The sequence below is a fragment of the Bidens hawaiensis genome, unplaced genomic scaffold (assembly GCF_021521415.1).
Source record: "Bidens hawaiensis isolate Kalapana, Puna unplaced genomic scaffold, B.hawaiensis_p1.1 tig00018660_1, whole genome shotgun sequence".
Taxonomy (NCBI): domain Eukaryota; kingdom Viridiplantae; phylum Streptophyta; class Magnoliopsida; order Asterales; family Asteraceae; genus Bidens; species Bidens hawaiensis.
The window spans coordinates 355,331-378,648 of NW_027492825.1; the positions used below are offsets into that span (position 1 = coordinate 355,331).

Here is a 23,318-nt window from a genome sequence, read left to right on the forward strand (position 1 = left end):
ACTATATTGGTTTGTTAGATTTTTTTGATAAAGATTGTCATCTAGAAATCTAACATTATCTACTTTTATATGTATTATATATATTGGACACAAGAATGCATTCACATCCACTCCTAGTTTTCTATCTCCATTCTCTTTTAATTCTTAATGGATCCATCGTTTTCAAATTATCATATGAGTCTTGGAGATGGAGATTGCCCGAATAATCAATACTATGAAAACACTTTTTATTATTCAAACCCGAGTCAAGTTTCTGCCACTGAAAATATTCAAACCCGAGTCAAGTTTATGGGATGTTGCTGAAGATGTCGCTTTAATGTCATCATGGTGTATTGTTAGTGAAGATAAAATTTGTGGTAAAAACCAGAAATTCACAATAATATGGGCAAAGGTAAAGAAGTTGTATGACGAAGCTCAGGCAGAAAGCCCAGAAAAGATTGGTAAGAGGAATATTCAACAAATGAAAGGTCGTTATAAACGACTTTGCCAAAGTGTTCACAAGTGGGTTCGTGTATGCGAGGAAGCACGTCGTCGCGCAAAAAGCGGAATGAGCCAGAAAGATATTGAGAGTGAAGCTCATAAAATTTACCAGCAAGATGTTAAAAGTAAGTTTACTGATATTGTTGTTTATAATGATGTTATGTGCAAAAACCAGAAGTGGGCGCCACCAACACATCATGACACAACACGTTATCGTCCTGAATGTGAAGAAGAGAATGAAGAAAGTGGTGGTAGTACAAAAAGATCGAGAACTAGTGAAGAAGGGGACTATTCCAACCCAGAAACGCCAAATACCGGTTGATCAACAATTCAACGTCCAACAGGTAGAGATGCAGCTAAAAAAAGGAAAAGGTAAGGCTTATGATGCAATTGCTGAAAGACTTGATGCATTGAATCTTATAAAAGAACATGAGAATGAGCTTTTCAAAAGAAAACTCGACATGGACCAAGAAAAGCTACGTCAAAAGGAATAAAGTGACCTAAAGAAAATGCAACTCCTACATCTTAACACATTGTTACGAAAGGAGCATTTGTCACCTATTGAAGAAGATATCAGAGACCAACTAGCTTTAAAGTATTATGGAAAGGGAATTTAGTTTCAGGTTTCATGTATGTGTAAGATTATCTATTGTGTATGTTTTATCTTTAGTTTATTTTTAATTGGCGTGTAAGATGTTTAATTATCAAGTTATGTATTTTATTTATGTAACATATTTGATTATCAAGTTATGTATTTTATGTATCTGTAAGATATTTAATTTTCAGCTTGTGTTTTTATGTATGTGTAAGATATTTAATTTTCAACTTATGTATTTTATGTATGTGTAAGTTAAAAATAATATGATATTATCTGCTCATTATAACATATACTTAATTTTTCATTTGTCAACTTTTCGTTAAATGGTTGGATTTCTATTTAGATAAGATAATTTAACATTATCCATGAAACTTAAATTTATCTTCTTGTTCCACTTGTCAATATTTCATTGGATGTTTGGATTTTATTTAGATAATATAATATAGCATTATTATGTCGATCTAACTTTATCTTAAATCTTCCATTTGTCAACTTTTCATTGGGTGCGTTTATTTTATTTAGATAATAAATAGTAGCATTATCTGTATGAAAATCCATTATTTTTCTTGTATAAATATAGCATAACGTTGATATACTTTCTCATCCAACCAGAACTTTTCATTTCCATCTCTTTAAAAATGTCATATAGTGAAAGCTCAAAGAGTTCCGATTCATCATACTCGAATGAGTCTGATTCATGGCGAGAACGAGTTAATCAATCAAATCGTCAACTTGAAGGCATCATGATTGAGTTACTCACAAACATGCCAAATATGATCATAAGAGATCATCCTCGTACAAGAAGGAGGTATTGCAATCGGGAATGTGAGCAGGGAGAGGCACGCTTGATGCAAGACTACTTTGTTGATAACCCAACGTATGATCAAGCAATTTTTCGACGTAGATTTCGAATGCAAAAACCATTGTTTTTACGTATACTGGCTGCTGTTACGGCCAATGATATTTATTTTCAACAAAGATGTGATGCCACAGGTAGACAAGGGCTTTCACCATTGCAGAAGTGTACTGGAGCTATGCGGGTGTTAGCGTATGGGACATCGGCAGATGCACATGATGAATATTTGAGAATGAGTGAAGCTTTAACAAGAGCCTCCCTTATAAAGTTCGTAGAAGGTGTTATTTCATGTTTCAGTCAAGAGTACCTTAGAAGGCCAAATGATGATGATTTAGCAAGACTACTTCATGTTGGGGCAGAGCGTGGATTCCCAGGAATGGTAGGCAGCATTGATTGTATGCACTGGCAGTGGAAAAATTGTCCCACCGCTTGGGCTGGGCAATATGCAGGTAGAAGCGGTAAACCAAAGATTATTTTAGAAGCTGTTGCATCATATGACTTATGGATATGGCATGCATTCTTTGGAACACCAGGTTCGTGCAATGACATTAATGTCCTTCAACGATCTCCTATTTTTGATGATGTATTGTCTGGTCAAGCACCAAATGTGAGTTACGTCGTGAATGGCCGAGAATATAATAGGACATATTATCTCACTGATGGCATATATCCTTAATGGGCAGCCTTTGTCAAGTCAATAACTTCTCCACTACTTCGAAAACATAAGTTATTCGCTCAACATCAAGAGTCTACTAGAAAAGATGTTGAACGTGCATTTGGAGTTCTATAGGCTCGGTTTGCATTTCTTCGACATCCATGTCTTGTGTGGAACAAGGATCTGATGAGAAAAATTATGATTGCATGTATAATCATCCATAATATGATAGTTGAGGATGAACGAGATACATACCTTCACTATTATGATCCATCTGAATTTCTTAATGATAGGCCTAAAAATCAGCAACGAAGAAACTCTACTGAAGACGATGAACAACCTTTCCAATACTCTACCGAACGAATTGCAAACTTATCAAGTTATATGACCAACAGAGCACAACTTCACAATAGAGAGTCTCATAATGCTTTAAAAAACAATTTGATTGAGCATATATGACAAAAATTTCACCTTGATGAATAATTATGTTGTTTCCATATTATGTACTTGTAATTTTAAATTCAGTGTTATGCTTGTAACTTGAATTATCTTTTTAATTAAATATGTTTAATGAACGTAGTTTTTTTAATACTTTTTATACTTAAAATAATACAATTTAAAAAATAAACATTTTTTTAATTTCAATAAATTTTATAGAATAAATTAAAACCTAAATAAGATATATGTATTAAAATAATTGGGTTGTGTTGGGTTGTGAATGCAAGTGAAAAATTAGGTAGGTTGGGTTGTGTATGTGGAAGAGAGAGAAATTAATTTTTTATTAAAATGTTGGGTTGGGTTGTTGATAAAAATAGTCTCAAGAACACTTAAGAAGATAACCTTGAATCTTTGATGTTTGAGAGAGTTTTTTTTTTTTCCTGGAGTTGTAGCAAGGGAAAATGAAGAGGAAAGGTGGTGTATATATAGGGTAATGTTGGTGGTCAAATATGGGTGTGAGACACAAGAGTTTTCATGCAAAATGGATCAAGACAAAAACACAAAACAACAAAATAAATAAATAAATAAAAATAAAAATATGATGTTTTCAAGACCCAACAAGTGTGAAACAATATTGTAACATAAATCCATCATTTTGATTATAACATAAGCTTCGGTTTACAAATCGGGTCGGTTTACATAATAAACAGATACAAAAACGAATACAAACAAGACCCGGAATTGACGAATGTCACACCAATGGTGTCCATTCTGCCTCCTTATTCCAGTGGGGGTGCCTGTAAAAAATCACCTCACAAAAAGACAAATTCTTTTGAATGTTATCAAGGCTAGCTGGCACCTAAGGCAGCCCGCCAAGTATTCTAGAAGATGTCCCCTCATAGTGTACCATCCCTAAATCAGTTGTGAAGTGTGCTATACATGTTGTACGCTCTTTTTTCAATATATTTTATGATGATATTACTTTTCCAGATCTAGGATTCTGGACCTTCATATCTTGAAGGTGCCATCTTCAAAAATAAAAATAGATCTAGAGATTATTTCATATCTTGAATCGTGGAACTCCAATGAAGATTTGGGGATATGGCCGGAATACCAAATGTTACAGCTGTTCAATCGAACTCAGATCTGAATAAATCAGAACCGAATCTCGTGTGTATCACCAGAAAAATGCATCTCCAAAACCGTGAGAAATTTTTGCCTCCAAAATAAAGTAGATCTAGACATCGTAGTCGAATCTGGTTAAAACCATCACAAATCCGGAGGCTTGACCGTCCGAATCATGTAGGGTTTTTTTTTTAGATCTGGATTTTTCTAAAGAGGAAAAAATCATAGATCTAGAATAACTGATGAACAGATTTGAGAACCAAGACGAAAATCAAAGTGTGGTTCGTTGCCGGTCCCACGGATGTCGCCAATGAAGAAACATTATATGAATCTGACCTGATCCATGACGATGTTCCTCGATGTTCGAGATGAACGAACCACGACTTCGTCTTCTTCTCTGGTAGCTCGAGATCTGCCATGGAAATATGGGGGAAATGGAGGTGACTGCTAAGAGTTCCCTCTTGTTTACAGACACAAAAATATATGTGGAGACCAAGTGTTCAAGAAGGGATCCTTCAAATGAAAGGTAAAGACCCCTTATATAGGAACTCCATGGCTACCATCATAAAACCCTAACCGTATTGGGTCAGGCCCGGTTAGGGGTTACCTCCACAACCCCCCAGCCCATTGGGCATTGGTTAGTAAACAATAATAATATAACAAACATAATATAAAGCACAATAAGTAAAAGGTCGTACAGGGTATTTAGGACCCTACCTCCACAGGATGTATAATATGCTCATCAACGTATTATCCGTTAGGGAAAAAGAGCCATAGACCCATACGCCAGTCGATACGCCAACCAAGCAAAAGAAGGGCGACATATAGTTTGCTAGACCCAATGTATAATGTATTATACGCCAATTACCCTTTTCGCGAGGTTTTCTCACGTTGTGTTATATTTTTTCGTTTGATCTAGGGTGTTTAATTAGCTTATGCTAATGGTTTCATGTATGTTTACTTGTAGGGAAAAACCCAAATGTAGTAATTTCTGGAAGCAAGTCTTGGGTTGGAATATTACATAAGATATTTCGTAATTCACACGTGTAAGAGCAACTTTCAAAAACTTATATAAATGGATTTAGACAACATTAGATGGTTTCATATTTTCAGTATAGAATAACTAGAAGGGTATTTTCAGGTCCTCTTCGAGAATTTATATGCCTTGGCCAAGCCAAAATAAAAAGGCTCATAGATCCTAACAAGTAACGAAATAATATAATAAAAAAAAATTAGACCTTATTTAAATGGTTTTTTCTTTAGTTTAAACAATTAAATTTTTATATGAGCTTACTTGACTACTTGGTTATGATTTAGGTTGTGTAAAAATTTTTTGTATAAAAATAAGCTTAAATTTGTATCAAATGAGACTAGAACCTACAAACTTTTGGTTGGAAGTCATGCCCCTTTGCCACTATATATATATAGAGAGAGAGAGGAGGGTTTAAATAAAAATAAATAGTTTTGTAAGAATTGTGAGAACCAATAGATTATTGACACATTTTATTGTTTTAAATTTACAATAAAGGGTAGTTAGGTAAATTTAACAATCCATTAAATTATATTTAAAATATATAAAAACCGGTTTACTTCCTATTTTTATGGGATTCTTTATTATTTTCATAATCTCTAATATGTAGATAATTTTGTAACTGTCAACCCATATTTTGTTTACGTGATTACACTTTAAAAACCCTAAGAAGTATGAATTTGATGATGGATGGTGAAAACGGTAAATCTGTTAATAAATGTTTGCAATATCTAATTAATGTTTAGATGGCATATAAAATTGCTAATTAATGTTTCGATGCCATACCAAATTGCCTTTGTAATTCCAATTAGAGTCCATTAAATATTTTGATTTTGTTCTAGTGTTCTTGTAATAGTTTCTTAGTTTATGAAACATAAACCAGAAGTAGTGTCCCCATAAATATTTTGATTTTGTTTTAAGGGTTATTGTGATAGTGTGTTAGTTTATGAAATTAAAAACCAGAAATGGTGTTTCCATTAAATCTTTACGTTGTTGCTCAAGTGTTGTAATGGTATGTTAGTTTATAAAACAAAAACAATGATTGCAGCATACTCCGCCGATTTGTCAATTAAAAAAATTGGCGATTTAATTAATAAAACACTAAATGGACAAAATTGCCCTTAAGAAACACCATGGGAAGAGTAAAGTTAAGAAACACCATGTTTTTTTTTATGGTTTTCAATCTTAGCCATTGGATTAGTTGATCTAATGGCCTATATTTATTCCTACCATTCCTTGGAAACAATGTGTTTTTATATATATATATATATATATAGGATTAGGTTCATTTCAGAAGTGTTTTTAATATGAGAAGTGTGAGAAAAGATTCTGGCCAATCATAAGTTTTCTTTTTAATTTCAGATTATTTAATTGTAGAAGTATATTAGTAAAAAGTTTAGGAGTTTCTTTTGATAATTAATACTAATTAATGTTAAGTTACAAATGATTATACATTTATTTTTATTTTTTAATTTAATTTAATATTTAAACAATTCATAAAACAAACCCATCATATTCATACTATAAAAAATATAAATATATTAATCATCATAAAAACAAATACCTACACAAATCATAATATTAACCTACACATATACAAAAACTAGTTCATGTTATTACCTACATAGATCACAATATTTATATACGTGCACATAACTAGTTCATGTTCACATACACAAATCACAATAATAACCTACACATACAAATTTACTTCATGTTATAGCCTACCCATTTGTATTTAACTACACATATCAGAATATTAACTAACACAAACAAACCTTGTTCGTGATATCACATACAATTAATAGTATTAACCTAAACGTGTAAAATATTCGCAATGTAGGAACACATCATATTTTTTTATAATTTTAATTATTTTATAATCTATCTTTTATGTGTAGGCAAATACGAGTTAAGTGTAGATGAATATTATTTATTTGTAGGTGAAAACAAAATGAACTAGCAAGCTGTGTAGGTGAATACGATATATGTGTAGGTAAATATTAGTTATGTGTTGATGAAAAATAAAAGAAACAAAATTAGTGTAGAAGAAAATAAGTTGTGTTGGTAAATACGAGTTACACTTTGATAAAAAAAAAATAACTAACAATTTGTATAATTGAATATGAGCTATGTGTAGATTATTATGTTACTTGTGTAGGTGATAAATTTAAAACAATTCACCTACATATACATTTTTTTTATATGTAGGTAATAAATAATTCAAATTTGTAACTTTCCACAAGAATTAATGTGGAGAATATTTTAGGAGTAATTAAATGATTTAATGCATTGAACAAATAAGAGATAATCAATGGTTGAGATCGACTTCTCGCACTTCTCGCATGATCCATCCCCTATATATATATATATAAAACTAGGTTAAATACCCATGTCATACATGGGCTTGACAACTTAAATTTTGTAAGTGATAACTTTTGATAAATAAATTTAAGTAATACATTAATAAGTATGAAGTTAAATTACAACTACTATTCACAATCTTAAAAATAAATCATAAATCTCTAAATATTTCTTTCGATACAATAGTAGACGATACACTAAAAATATGATAACAACTAAAGTAAAATAGAATTATGAAAGCATAATTGGTACAATCGGAACAATACGAACCAACCATCAATAGAAGAAAGCTTTCAGTCAGTCGAAATGCGCAGTAAAAGAAAATCAATAAGGTTTTGATTGACAATATATGGATAGAAAGAAAGAGATTACGGTTATAGGGGAAAAGAAGGCAGGCTGAATTCAGTTAAAGATCCACATATTTTTAAACAATGAATCCGCTAAGTAAGTTTTAGGAGCTAAGATTTTTCATTTACATGTAAATATTTTCTTACATGTAAAAATGATATAATTTATATTAGACAAATTAAATAATGAAAATGTTCAGTTTATAAAAATGTTTTGTAAGCAAACCTATCGTTTTTAAGAAATAAAATATGTTTTGTAAAAGCAATTAGAAAAATCATTAAACAAAAAATATATAAAAAGAACTTTAAAAAATTTATAATTAATGTATAATTAATAGGAGAGAGAGACGAGAAAAAATAGTAAGAATACATAAGGGAATGACATGTGGCAAGAGGAAACTTTTATTTATTATATAGTATAAATTTTGTGCCCCTAAAAATAAAGTACCCCGGTCGGTCGCCCACTTTGCACAATGTCCCAGCCGGCCTTGGGTATTTTATATGATGCCATCACGATTGATGCATGTCTTACATGGATAAAACGTTTAGACCATATTCAACTAAACATTTCATAAATTCATCAAATAATTCAATCAAACAATATCACAAGGATGCAATAAAAAAATCAACTGTTTCGGAGTTTGGACAAGGGTTTAGTGTAAAAACATAAATTTTACAAGGTTTTAGTTTAGATGCTAGAATTGATGAGGTTTTAGTGTGGAAGCTTGAACTTAGTGAGAATAAGGTTTTTACTATACTTTAATTTCATTTTAATAAAAATAATCATTTCTTCAGAAGTCGCTATATGATGTCAAGTCGGTCGACTAGGGAGTTGCGAGCAGCCGGGCACTTGGCCTAATCTAGGAGGACTTGGGAATTACTCGCAGAGTACTCAACCTAGACGGAAAGTACTTGAGGATTACTCATCGAGTACTCGATGCCTAGGCATGTGATCGATCGTCGTCAGGCCGGTTAAAAATAAAGAATTAGCGTGTGTCATAAATACCTTAAACTAGTAATGGTAAGAAGACTATTGGACCACGAAGAGTTCGCGGTAGATGGCTAACTTAATTGATTATTTTGTTATGGAACTTGCTAACATGTCTTTCGACAAAACTTGATTAAGATTGAAATTGGTGAACCAACAAGTTGATTCAACGGACTTGTAGAAATAAAATGATTTTTTGTGAGTGTGAAAACTAGCGTGCCAACTAGCAACCAAGTACATTTGATTAATCTATGTAAACAAGAATCGGAAAAAATTGCCATTCTAGGTTTCGAGTTACGTAGTAACCTATAATTTGATTCGGTTTATTAAAGTGGAAATTATATAGACATAATTTGGTACATAAGTGTAGTGAAGAATAATTACAAAACGAGGTATTCCTGTTGTGATGACCTTTCGATCTTGGTTGGACAAGAAATACAGGCTAGGAATTTGTCTTAATAAAAATCATCGATATCATACGAAATCCGTAAACCGATTACTAGTATATGATTATGTAAACATCAAAAACGAACAATTGATAGTAGATTCAAATAAACAGTTCAACACATGGTGAATATCTTATGTTTAGATAAGATAAACACAAATCCAAAGCATGAAGTCATAAAACATAAACCCTAGACCCGGGTTGATCAAAAAAGTTTTAGCTAGACATGTTCAACATGATTTCAAAAAAAAGAGAGAAAAAAAACGACTCTTGAATTGTAAATAATTTTAATGTTGGCAAAGTTTTTACTAAATAATTCCCAAATAGATTTTGGATACATATTCAATGGTGAAAGAATGATCCATTTAATCATGAGAATCATCATTTTCATCAAACTTTTTCATCGATAGACATCAATCCTCATAAAAATTTGATTAAATGTTGGATGTTCCTATTTTGAAACAGCAGGGACCCAACCCTTCGCCAACAGGGCCATAGGGTACGGTCATGGGTATGTGCCGTAGAATGTGGCTAGGACCCGTTTCTTCTCGCTTTTAAACATGTTTAAAACCGGTCCTTTATGCCTTCTATCTACCACACCAACTTACAAAAACATCATCAAAATACACATATTTGATATGATACAATGATAAACCATGTAATTTAGCATAATCTTGACCAACTCATCAGCACAGCACGAGTTATACAAGCATGATAAATAATAAAATTATCATCATTTTATTTTATACGAACTTAATTAATATCGTGTTACATTTTTACATTGCAAATCACCTCGAGAATATACACCACCCCAAGGCTTGTTGACTTGTTGGTACCAGGCGCACAATAGCCTTACATCCATCTCGCCCTTTCCTAATTCCCACCTGCTTGCAGCGCACGATAACACCTAAAACCCTTGTTTTACCACTAAACCCTACCGACCTTCAAATCCGTCGAATTCAAACCCTCACTTCATGTCTTCCAATTCCAAAATGAAACTCATCGCCTCAAACCCCAAACTCTGGATCGTCATCGGCGTCACCGTCGCTGGCGCCTTCATCATCACCGCCGTCGATTGAAAGGCGGATTTACAGACTACGGTGCGTTTATCGAGCGCTTTGAGTTGCTTCCGTTTCCTCAGCCGCCTCCTCCCGCCGCCAAACAGCCTCTCGCTGGACTAACTTTCGCCGTTAACGACGTGTGAGTTTGTTGATCTTATGTGTATGAATGATTTTTAAATGTTTATGAATTGTTAGGTTAGTTAACTGGAGGATGATGTGATCACTGTTTGTTATGTACGGTTATTGTGATGATCTGTTGGATATAATAATAAGTTAGTTAGGGTTTTAATTAGGAGATATGCTATTTATGATTTGATTAGGTTTTTTTTATGTAATTATTATTTTTATTGTGTTTTGTGTATATAGTTGATTATTAATAATATATATGAGTGTCATCTTAAAAAGAAGAAGCGTTAATGAATGTTTATTAATGCTTAACGTTAGTTTTTTTAAGCGTATTGTAATTATCTGTAATAGTTAGGGTTTTAATTAGGAGATATGGTTTATGATTTGATTGGGTTTTCTATGTAATTATTTTTTAATTGTGTTGATGTATATAGTTGATTAATAATACATAAGAGTGTCATTTTCAACAAAATAGGTGAATATTGGCTGTTTGATGAATGTTAACTTGATGAATAAGTAATTTGGATAGAAAATATTTCAAAAAAGAAGTGATCCAGGTGTTTTCGATGGAGTATTGGATGAAGACATTGTAGTATCATTTTACTTGAGTGGATTTTAGGTTTTAATAAGTGTTTCAATCAGGAGATATGATTTTTGATTTGATTAGGTTGTATGGTATTATTGTTCTAGTATCCATGTATATAGTTGATTAGTAAGTAGTAACACATAAGAGTGCTATCTTCAACAAAAGAGGTGAATATTGGCTGTTTAAAGATTGTTACCTTGATGAATAAGTAATCTGGATTGAAAATATCTCAAAAAGAAGTGATCTATGCATTTTATGATGGAGTATTGGAAGGAGACATTGTAGTATCATTTTACTTATCATTTTAATAATTTAAATTTATTAGCATTAAGGGGGTATACAAGTAGGACAGTTAAGCTTTTGCTCTGTTTAGTTTGGCAATGTAATTATAAAATAAACGAGCAATTTTTTTGAGTTTTGCTGTTATGTTGTAGGTTTGATGTGAAAGAGTATGTGACTGGCTTTGGGAACCCAGACTGGAAAAGAACTCACGAGGAAGCTGGGAAGACTGCAGTTGTTGTTACTAATTTGTTGAAAAACGGGGCTACTTGTCTTGGCAAGACTGTCATAGACGAGTTATCTTTTGGGTACATCCTTTTCTTTTCTTTTTTAGTTCTTGTTAGTTTTTATGTTAAAACTTTTACATATGATAACTTATGATACAAAAATGTCATGTGTGTTAATTCAATTTCAGGATAACCGGAGAAAATTCACATTATGGGACCCCAACAAACCCTGCATCACCATCTTATATTCCTGGTGGATCTTCTAGTGGCTCAGCTGTTGCTGTTGCAGCCGAGCTTGTTGACTTTGCTATTGGTATTGTTGACTTTTTTGTTTGCAACTGAAACTCAAAAATATAAAATAAGTTGTGATATTTATTTTCCAGGTATCGATACCATCGGGGGCGTGAGAGTTCCTGCCTCATTTTGTGGCGTTCTTGGATTCCGACCTTCGCACGGAGTCGTATCAACTATTGGAGTTTTACCAAACTCACAAAGTTTAGACACTGTTGGTATGTAGTCTTGGTATGTTTTGTTTTCTGATAATAATTTACCACTTGTAATGATATTCTATGCTAACAACGTATCTTCGATGGTTAAACATTTCAGGAATATTTGCGCGTGATCCATCTATATTACATCGAGTTGGGCACGCCCTTCTTCACTTAAACCCGGTGGAACCTAGAAGGACGAGGCGAGTAATTGTGGCGGATGATTTATTTCAGTTATATAAAGTTCCTCAACAGAAGACTGTTTATATTGTTAGCAAAGTAACTGAAAAGCTATCTGGTTGTAAGTTACTTCACAAGATGTTTATAATTATATCCCTGATTATATACTAGTTATGCCGATATTGAACCTAGGCCTGTAAACGAACTGAACATTCGGTGAACCGATTGGTGGTAAGTTCGTTTTGTTGCAAAACGAACTAATATGAAGAAACACTTGTTCATTTAGTTAAATGAACAAACGTGAACACATGTCTCGTTTGTTCAGTTACGTTTATTAATATATTTATTTAAATGTTTTAGGCACACTACAGGTTACAACTTAGTCTAGTTGTAATAACTTTTTAGTCCACATTTACTTTTAATTGGTTTTAGCTTAGATACGTTCGTTTACGTTCATGAAATGCTCGTTTATACTATTAACGAGCTAACATAAACAAACACGAACAAGAAAACCCCGTTCGTATTTGATCGTTTGTTCAGTTAAAGTTAAACAACGTGAACATGCTCTGCTTGTGTTCGTTGCCTAATTGAACCTAACTGAATATTATTATTATTTTTTAAACTTTGTATGCAGACCAAGCACCAAAGCATATGAATATTGGTCAGTATATTTTGTCAAACGTACCAAGCCTAAAATATTTTCATGAGCAAATATCAAATTTGCAAAATGGAACATATACTTTGAAAGCTCTCACTACAGCAATGCTATTATTACAGAGGTATAATAAATTAATAATCTTTCTTTGTGTTTTTAGTGCTTTTCTCACTGCAACAGTTAATGACACATGACTAATAATGTTTCAGATATGAATTCAAAACTAATCATGAAGAATGGATTAATACAGTCAAGCCTAAGTTAGGATCTGACGTGGCAGAATCTATTCATGCTTTAATTACAGCTAATCATGATAATATTAAAGCTTATTACAAAGTCAGGACCGAAATGCGATCAGCTTTTCGTAGTCTTTTAAAGGTACTGACTGAATTACAACTTTGTTATCTACATTATTTTCATGCTTTAATATATAAATATCATGTTTATAAGCATTTACATGATGCCAATTGATACATGTTCTGTTTACAGGATGATGGAATATTGGTTGTGCCTGCGGTTGCTGATGCTTCATTAAAACTTAAATCAAAGAAAAATTTAGTAACAGAGTTTCATGATAGGACTTTTCCTTTGTTAAGCATAACTACCATGTCCGGTTGCTGCCAGGTAATTTTTATGAGAAATTTTTTGGAGGCCCTGCAAGTGAACGGTGGTTGTTCTTGTTCGTTTGTTTAACTTCAACCGAACAATCAAACAAACACTTAAGCAGAAGGACTTTGTTCGTTTTCATTTGTTACGAAAATGAACGTGTTCGTGTTTGTGTTTGTTTATGTTCGTTCGTTAATATTCTAAACGAGCAGTTCATGAGCATAAACGAACACAAATGGAAACAAAATGAACCTAAAAGAAAATAAACGGGCATACATGAACAACTCACAAGTTAAAAGTAAACGTGAGTATCCAATTAGATCTAAAGTACCACCATCATTACATCAAACATTTAAAACTACAAATACATCCAAACTCTGAGTTTTAAAATGTGAAAATCAGACTGATTTTAGTTTGATACTATTTATAAATAAATTTGATCTAATATTTGAACACACGTAAACAAACGAAAAACTATAACAGAAGTAAATGAACAAACATGAACCGTTCGTGTAATTAAATGAACAAAAGCTGTGTTCATATTCGTTCGTTTATTTGATAATTGTTTATCCCACTTTTAAATATTTTGTTAAAATTAACTTCAGGTCACTGTTCCTTTTGGAAAACACGAAGATACTCTGATTGGTGTTTCGTTTATTGCAAATCATGGATCTGATAAATTTCTTCTAGATACTGTTTTGGATATGTATCAGTCATTACAAGGGCAAGTTAGTGCTGTTACTAATTTGCCCCCATCATTAGACTTAAATGGCAATTTGGATGCTTCTGAATTGTTAAAGGAGAAGGTATTTACTCTTTTACCCTTATTTCAAGTTTGTTATATGTTTTTTAGTTTTATTTTTTGGTGTATTGTTTTAGGGAAATGCTACATTCAAAGGAAGACAGTGGAATAAAGCCGTAACTTATTATACCGAAGCTATTAAGCTGGATGAATCAAATGCTACTTTCTACTGCAACAGAGCAGCTGCCTACTTAGAATTAGGATGGTATGTAGATATATAAATATGTGTCTATTTATATATATAAATATATAAATATATTGCTCTACTGACATGATGATGATGCTATAATGCAGCTTTCAGCAAGCTGAGGAAGACTGCACCAAAGCAATCTCACTTGATAAGAAGGTAACGATTATGTTATTTATTTGCCTAAAATTTTAACCAACAAAACATCTATGTGTTTGGTTTATTTTAGCCTTAATGGTTAAAAAATATATTTTTAAGGGTAAAAAAGTCCAAACATATAAATTTGTTATGTATGAATCAGCTGTCTACAATTACAAGTCACCTCTTTTTAAACTGATGCAAGCCTCTACAAAACTTTTTTTTTTTTTTTTTGTTTTTTGTGCAGAATGTGAAGGCGTACTTGAGACGAGGAACTGCTAGAGAATCAGTTTTGTATTACAAGGGTGCTCTTCAAGGTATTTTATGTTGGATTTTTTTTGTAACAAAGAATATTATTTGTTTATATGCTTTTTCAATATTCTTATGGGTTGCAGATTTTAAGCACGCGCTCGTGCTAGAACCGCAGAACAAGGCTGCCAAAATGGCTGAAAAGAGGCTACAGAAACCAGTAAGTTGATATGCTTCGGCTGCTCGATTTTGATATATAACGCGTATGGGTTTTTGAAAATCAACACCAAACGAGTTGTGAGGTGGTTGAAACCAAGTGTTTGTAATATTTGTGTCTAAACTGGCCTCTTGTGAATTTATGGAACTATAATTGATTTTGTGGAGAGCATGTTTTAACATTTTCTTTTGATCTTTTTGAGTGTTTTCTTGTGCTGAACCGAAATTCACTTAAAAACTAATTTGCAACCGTTTTTGTTATTTTGTATATATATTAAATAAAGTAAGAAATAAAATATCCAAAAGTTAGAGCGTTTCCAATGGGTTCTCCAAATTATGTGATGTTCTCAATTTTTTAGAGATGATTAAAAGTGGTTATGAGAGGAGGAGAGAGAAAATTTTACTGTTGATGGTTAAATTTAGAGAAACGTACTATTCACCTTTATAATTTTTTAATGTTTTTTAAAGTGGTTGTGAGTGAACGAGAAAAAAAATGTAATGATAAAATTATAAAAAAAATATTATTTAGAGAGAAAAGATGGTGTTTTTAGTGTAAGTACAGAGATGAAGATGGAGAGTAGAATAGGAATAGTAAGAGAATATGTGAATGCTACAAAAGGAAACGACAGAATAGGAATAGTAAGAGAATATGTGAATGCTACAAAAGGAAACGACTTTAATTTGTTTTTCTTAAAGTATTTGATGCTTTTTGACTTTTTCCTAGAATTTGATTCTTTTTTGAATTTGTTTTAGCCTTTGATATTTGATTAATTATAATTCAGGGATTTTGGTTAATAGTTAATACAAAGCTATGGTCAGTTTCGGTTCATGTATAAATAGCTTTAACAAGTCCTTAGTTATAGTTTCTATATTACAATAATCACCAATAACACAAAATATGGAATGATTGTATATAAATAAAACAAACGAACTCATAAAGGTATTGGGAGGATGAGACGAAAATAATCACTAACATAAAATATTGAATGTTTGTATATGAACAAAACAAACGAACTCATAAAGATATTGAGAGGATGAGATGAATACAAACCTTATTTGTTCTCGGGGTGTATAAAAATGCATAGCGACGTATATTATATACAATGAAAATAAAAACAATATGGACTAGTCATGAAATGAGCCAAAATGTAATCAATATATTTTTCAATTTATAAAATTTTTCATATTCGAATACTTAATTTGTGACTTGTGAGTGGTAACTTCGAATATGTGGAACGATCTAGACTGCTCATGTCTAATATATTAATTTTTTAAAAAAATAATTAAAAATAACAAAAAGTATTTATGAATCATTTAACTAGATTGGTGCCTTGGTCTAGAGTAAAAGGTGTGTGACTTACAACCAAATGGTTGTGGATTCTAGTCACTTAGAGACATGGGGTGAATGATTTTTTCATGTCTCGCTCATGTTGGATTAAAAAAAAAAAATTGTAATTTAGATTTTTTCATATCTCACTAATGTTGGATTCAACAATCCTTTAACAATCAAACATAATTTGACGAGAATATAGCATAATCTTGCCTAAACGTAATTTGTTTGTACGGTTGCGTTTTTCAATTCGACTTTGATGCATTATAAATGGAAGTTCCCAAACATTTTTTGGAAGCTTTTCTTACTGTTGTCCGGGCTTGAAGGATCATCTAGTATAACATCATTGTTTACACGAGTTGCAAACAATATTTTTTTTCCCCACCCAAACATGCATAACGTTGCAATGTTCTTCTATTGTAAGGGTATCATAGTCAGATAAGGTACCCTCTTAGGATATAAACACCCCCCCCCCCCCTCTCAGGGCGGTGTTGTTAGTGTAGTAGGTTAAGGTATAGTTACATTTTAGGGAAGACGAGAGAGGATGTGCAAGTGGCCCTCAAACCTACCTAATCATTTGTCATCTTTATAATTTTTTTTAAAAAGGAAATTGGTTTTACGGTATTTGAGGGGAGTGTTGATTAAGAAGTTTTAAGATAGTTAATGGTGTAAATGACATATAGTGTTAATGAAAATTAGGGATTTGGATAGTATAGTGGATCATATATATTTTTTTGAATATACGCATCTATCTACCCACCTATATCCACGTGTATTTAAATATATTTTACTTAAAATCCAAATGGGTACACTCAAAACCTACAAACTTTATATAATTGAAAAGAATAATCCACCATTATCATTGATTTCTTGGTGATGGTTCCATTCAATCCGATTAGAAGGATTGAGTTTTGATCAAGGTAAAATATCACACAACCAAAAAATATATAAAAACTATAAACGCATATCAAGTGGCTTTCCACTTAAAAGAAAAAAATCGTTCGTTTTCATGGTGTAACTTGTTCGATTAAATTCTTAGGCATGCTTAAGAGATTTTAATTTGAAACTAGAAATTGTTTATCAATTTGTTGTGCAGTTCCCAAATTATCCTTTTAGTTTAAATTAAATCACCAACTCTCTAAACTATTTGATAGCCATAATCCATCTTAAATAGGAATTTATAAATAAACAATTATACCTATTACTTTAACTATAATACATAACGTAACCAAACCCATATATTTTGTTTTCATTTCGAGTAGATATGATGTTATGTATGTTTTAAACGGTATGCATGTATAAATTGGATTTCCATCTTCTCTATTGAATAATTATTAAAAATTATTCATTTGAAACAACACAAAATAAACAACAAAAACCAAACAAACTTTCTTTTTGAAACAAAGGATCGGAGGAAAATGGCACATTCAACGTTTGACATGACCCACACAAGACTGTTTCTATATCTATGTAGAATGTTAATGCTCCTTGTGCAGCACTTTTCTTGTTACTAATGTTTTATTGCAAGTCAACTGTAGAAGCTCCTTGTGGTAGAGTTATAGCACAAAGGGCTCATTTACATCAAATACTTCGGAAGATGATAGTAAAGGTTCCTGAAACATCACCAGGTTGTAATTAATATAAATAACATATAGATATTTTGTTGGCAGTGATAAAACTCGATAACTAATAACATAAACATTTCAACGAGAGAAAAAATCCAAAAACTTTTGTCAAATTCGGAACGCGAAATTGCTAAGTTTTCTTCAAAAGTGTAAAGTCAAAAGTCAAGAAGCAACTCTAACCTGTAGTCTTCCGCGGTGAAACAGTCCACGTAGGCTGAAACATTTTTTCTTGGCTTCCAAAATATCTTTATGCATTGAAGACAAGAGACTAGCATAAGTCACTCTTGTGTTCTCCAAAAGTGCTTTCCTAAAAGTGTATGTCATCGCACCTTCCATTTGCTTTCCCGACTCTGAAAAAACCTGCAAAAAAAGAAAAAAAAATCAAAATTTATTTAATTTAACCAGAAAATGATACAAGATATCAATGTATAGTAGAGGTGTCAAAATGGCCCGGTTGGGGTCAAACTCAAATGTCATTACAAATTTATGTTATTGCAAAAAAATCTAATTATTTTAATAAAATGATTTATAACGTTAAAAGTTTTATTCTTTCAAATACCGTTTGAGCCAGCATAACTTAATAAATAAGAAGTAAATAAACAAAATAAACTTGTTTTGGCCCATTTTTGGTATCGTAAACGACTTTTACGCGTGCTTTGATAGGTCAGGATATACATGTACAAAACTCCCGTCACATCACATCGCATACGGCGGCTTCAACTAGTTAAAATAAAAATATTCTATCAAAAAGATCAGAATATTTACTCACAGATGTATCTGCAGCAAGTTGATTATCTTCACACGCGCTTATAGAAATCGCGTGTCCGCCACTTGTACCTTTATAAACACCAGACGGAGGACTATTGTCCAACCAAACTTTCCTGCCAATCAACCAAAATGATGCCATAATTTTTATATTTTAAAAGATATCCTTAAAAACAACAAAACATACTCTTTTGTGCTATAAATATGTGGTAAATCAAGAATAGTTCCACTGTGACAAGCATCAATGATGGCATGAAGTTTGACACCATCTTTGAGAGGTCTAACAATGGTGTCATTGATTTCATTGTCAACTATCATACCCGCGGTTCTAAAATCTAGAGGACATATTGTTTCATCAAACCCGTCAATTTCATCGTCAAAAAAATCAGGCTGTCTTAACCCGTGACCCGAAAAGTAGAACACTAGCGAGTCCCCGGGTTGGTTGTCTTTCACTAGCCACCTTAAAGCTTCTTGGATGTTTCTTTTTGTTGGATGAGGGTATGGGTCCATTTCTGCATCACACGGTTTTAATCCAACGGTCAAAATATCCTCATCTTTTTTATACTATGATTTAGGAATCTTTTCTACTAGATGGAATTCAAATGAAAAATATCCCCGTCTTTGTTTATCTATAACTGGTCAAATGGGTAAAACTAGGGGTAACAATTTTCAACATGACACGAAAATAATCAGGTTTTGGGTTCGTATATCTAACCTGTTTAAAAATGGGTCATGACCTTTTAATTCGTTTAGTTAAACATGTCAACCCGTTTAACTCATTACTTCACAACCCACAAACCCAATTAACACATTTACAACTTGAGTACCCGCCAACCCATTTGAGACATTTAGATAAATGCATTGTGTTGAGTTGACTTGTTCAATTAAATGGTTGTGTTCAGGTTGACATGTTTAACCCACTAATCTGTTTAACCCATCTTCTATAATCCACCGACCTGATAACACATTTACAACTTGATTATTACCTGTTAACCCACTTATGACATTAAGATAAATCGGTTAAGCGGGTCATGTCCGGGTTACACTACTTTAAGTGTGTGTGCGGGTTAGGGTTGATGTTTTTGCCACGACTAAGCATACAAGTCATATTTGTGTTGAACAATTTAACCCGTCAACCCTGCACGATTGACCACCTCCTAGGTAAAAATAAAGAACAAAAACCTTACAAGGTCAAACAGGTCAAACGAGCTGAAAGTCAATGTATTAAAAGCATGACACCTGAAAAACCACTCTTTTAAAAAGCAGATACTATCAAGAAAATACAACTTTCGTAAAACCTTTTACTCTAATTACTTCAAATACCGTTTTGGCCCGTTAAGCAATCCTCGTGACCCGCCCATTCTGCAGATTCTAGTAAAGAGTTATAAATACCTGCAAGGATACGGATCGAGCTTTTTGGAAACCGAAACCGTTTAACAAGTAAATCCTTCATGCTGATCACATCATAGTTAGTTCCTTTAAGTTTGTACTTCTGTTTATTATATGTCACTGCACAAAGAAGCGCACGTTTCCCTTTTGTGGTTTCCCAGTTCTTTATCGACTCAAGGGTCGACTTTTCATAATTAGTCAAAGAATTAGAATTTGACATCTCACTCCTTTTAAACATCCTTCTAAGTAAATGCTGCATGCCCTTTGCATCACTCGTGAACTTAACACGCTCTGGAGTTGATTGTATGCGCGCATCAGAATCGTCTGCAACAAAATCTTGACACTTAGGGCAGCAGACACGTTCGTTGGTTGATGACATGGCAGTGTTTTTAAGGTGATGGCACATACTAAGTTTGATGAACTAATGAAAGTGATTGTACATATGAAGAAAAAACTGATTGTGTGATTGTAGTATGGTGTGTTTATATAATATACAAAGTGTAAAAAGTTGCAGCTAGGAAGTGAACCTGATTCGCCAACATACGTACGCGCTTTTTTAGCTTAATGGAGAATCAGATTCTGTTTAAACAGACTTAACATGTTTTAACCGCTAATCATAAAGAGATGGGCAATCGAGGGGCCCGGTAAAGTGCATGCTGTAGTCTTAAGAATTTTTTTTTTATTTTTTTATTTTTTTACTGCCCGTTAATCTGTCACGCGCCTATACCATTCATTGGGTAGGACTGCAAAACGGGTCGAACCTGAAAATTATATATGAACCTCAACATGATATGTATATTCATGGGTTGACATAAACACATATGTTAATACTTTAAAACTGTAAATTCACATATTATTTTTACTTTTTTGAAAGAAATTATGTTTAGAATATGCCAGTTTATTTTTAAAGTTTAAAACTTTGGCATAGAAGACCCAAATGGTTTTAACTTCTAAGTTATTTTACATAAACGCATTTTATGAAAAATAATAAATAAACAGACACAACCCGTTTAACTAAACATAAAAACGCCTGAACTGATAAAAAGTTACATCAAATGTAAAAGTGAATCTTGTGTACATTTTCAACAGTTTATTCTATTCTGTTCACACTAGTACAGGCATGAACATGTTGTTTTCTTCATGTTTGTTGCTGAGAATAACATATATTATATATAACATGGCTTTAATACCCTCCGAATCATCTTCAGAACAACCATGAAATCCACAATAAACATGAAAACAATATTGTCTTCATGATTCTTACTGAAAGTATGTCAAACTTTCTAGATTAGAGATGGAATATAAATTAAAATATTTAGAGTGCCCAAAGAGGTAAAACGAAAAAAAAGATATCCGACCTGCCGGATTCGAACCAGCGACCTAAGGATAGCTATTATGACACTACAGTCCTCCGCACTACCAACTGAGCTAAGGTCGGATGTTGTTTCACATTGGACATTAATTGTAATCATTACTAACTAAAAGGTACAACATGTATGCATATACATTTTGGTGAAATCACTTTATTTGATTTTACCTTCAATAAATAGAAGAGTGTTTTTTTTCCTTCACATAAAATGATGGTTTGTCATGATTTATTTTATTAAATGGCTACTTGTATATGATAATTGACAGATTAATATATTTAGAGCATGAAAGAATTCCAAAATTAATTAATGCATTTTTTAGAAACATAACTACTTTTTTTTTATAGTATCTTAGTAAGTTGTTTCCACCCACAAATAGTAGTCATGGATACCTTAAATCATTTGAGTTTTCATGAAGCACCCAAAACATTCTTTAGTATCTCATTATTAATAGATGAAAGACATTGCTAGATAATATACCTTGTGTTATATTATAGCATTGGATAAGGCCGTCTCCCGATCCAGCGCATGAGTTGAGTAAAGCGGTGTGGCCAACGTTAATGTTGTCGAAGCAGTCTGGCTATATAATATTCTTCTTGAGTTACAATTCCATGTGTCTCGTGCCACCATTGTGTTTTGTGATAATGTCAGTGGAGTGTATTTAGCCTCTAACCATGAAAATCATCAAATAACCAAACATGTGGAAGAGAGAATTTGCTGCCATTGGTCAAGTTTGTGCCCTACATATGCCCTCAGCTCACTAGTTTGCAGATATCTTCATCAAAAGCTACTATCATAGCTTTTCTTCGACTCTAGTTGTCTGAGCTATGTAATATTTTACGCTAGTGACTTGGTGAGTGGTATACATAAACTATAATTTGGGTATTCTCACAAAATAATTTTATATCATTTGAGTTTTAATGAAGCACCAAAACTTTTATTATTATTATTATTATTATTATTATTATTATTGTAACACCCAAAATTTAATGGACCAGCAGTGTTTGAAAATGTTGCAGCGGAAAATGGTCTCAACTTTTTGTTTTTTCTTTATTCATTTAAAATCACACCAAGTACATTTTAATAAGTTTTGTCATGAACAAAGTCTAAAAAGGCTACTAGAATTGAAACTCAAGTATTCATAATACAATTTATGGTAAGACACCATATAGAGAGCGTAATCATCTAAAATGAGATGTGTGATATGTCCTTATCCCGAGAGCTTGATCTTCAATCCTCAATTTAATCATAATCTGATAAGCATCACCTCAGACATATCCACACCACAAATTAGTAATAGTAGTGTATAAGATCAACATTTTACAACTCATATGAAGCAAGTTGTCGGTGCAGCATACACCACTTCATGTGTATCTTAAGCTGGCACTAACCCAGCTTCAATCATTTATGATGTTTTACAATTCTTTTAACCGTTTGCAAATTCTCATTCACACAATATGTTTTTACATTAAAGGATACTGACTAAAAATGTATTAAACTGTTCTCAAAGCTTTGAAGTAATTTTCACAATAAAATACTATTGACATTTACACCTTTTTTAACTTAAGACTCATTTGGTTTACCACTAATCATCATTTTTAATTCACGATTAAAATCACAAAAAAAAAAAATAATAATAATAAATAAATAAACAGTCCTTTCAACGTATTTTGTTAGACATTACTTACATGATGGGAAGCTTTGAATTAAGTAAAA

General features: G+C 32.4%; 2 protein-coding genes, 1 non-coding gene and 1 pseudogene across 4 annotated transcripts; 2 read left to right on the forward strand and 2 right to left on the reverse strand.

Moving 5' to 3' along the window:
- Positions 1 to 214: 214 nt before the first annotated feature.
- Positions 215 to 802, forward strand: LOC143556628 (glutathione S-transferase T3-like). The gene has a single exon (XM_077045901.1). It carries the CDS (start codon positions 215 to 217, stop codon positions 800 to 802), a length of 588 nt encoding a protein of 195 aa, XP_076902016.1.
- A 9,498-nt stretch (positions 803 to 10,300) lies between these two features.
- Positions 10,301 to 15,291, forward strand: LOC143556631 (outer envelope protein 64, mitochondrial-like; annotated as a pseudogene). Its single transcript, XR_013139406.1, has 13 exons — positions 10,301 to 10,526; positions 11,534 to 11,686; positions 11,794 to 11,918; positions 11,989 to 12,114; positions 12,212 to 12,394; positions 12,908 to 13,052; positions 13,138 to 13,306; positions 13,418 to 13,552; positions 14,140 to 14,340; positions 14,414 to 14,541; positions 14,631 to 14,682; positions 14,909 to 14,978; positions 15,057 to 15,291. The product of XR_013139406.1 is annotated as an outer envelope protein 64, mitochondrial-like (transcript).
- A 2,663-nt stretch (positions 15,292 to 17,954) lies between these two features.
- Positions 17,955 to 20,700, reverse strand: LOC143556632 (metacaspase-1-like). The gene is made up of 5 exons (XM_077045905.1): positions 20,239 to 20,700; positions 19,034 to 19,358; positions 18,851 to 18,962; positions 18,262 to 18,441; positions 17,955 to 18,069 (listed from the first exon to the last, which is right to left on the reverse strand). Exons 1-5 carry the CDS (start codon positions 20,639 to 20,641, stop codon positions 18,013 to 18,015), a joined length of 1,077 nt encoding a protein of 358 aa, XP_076902020.1. The 5' UTR covers positions 20,642 to 20,700; the 3' UTR covers positions 17,955 to 18,012.
- An 887-nt stretch (positions 20,701 to 21,587) lies between these two features.
- On the reverse strand, positions 21,588 to 21,673 carry TRNAY-GUA (transfer RNA tyrosine (anticodon GUA)). Its single transcript is given in 2 exon segments — positions 21,588 to 21,623; positions 21,637 to 21,673. It is a non-coding gene; the product is annotated as a tRNA-Tyr (tRNA).
- Between the last annotated feature and the right edge of the window lie 1,645 nt (positions 21,674 to 23,318).

Bases quoted from the DNA above. Each gene is read 5' to 3' on its own strand.
- LOC143556628 (XM_077045901.1), top strand. From the start codon at position 215: ATGAAAACACTTTTTATTATTCAAACCCGAGTCAAGTTTCTGCCACTG.
- LOC143556632 (XM_077045905.1), bottom strand. From the start codon at position 20,641: ATGTGCCATCACCTTAAAAACACTGCCATGTCATCAACCAACGAACGT. The intron at 19,359-20,238 runs GTATTTATAACT...CGTGTGATGCAG, and splicing joins CTCGATCCGTATCCTTGCAG to AAATGGACCCATACCCTCAT. The intron at 18,070-18,261 runs GTTAGAGTTGCT...GTGATGTTTCAG, and splicing joins TTCACCGCGGAAGACTACAG to GAACCTTTACTATCATCTTC.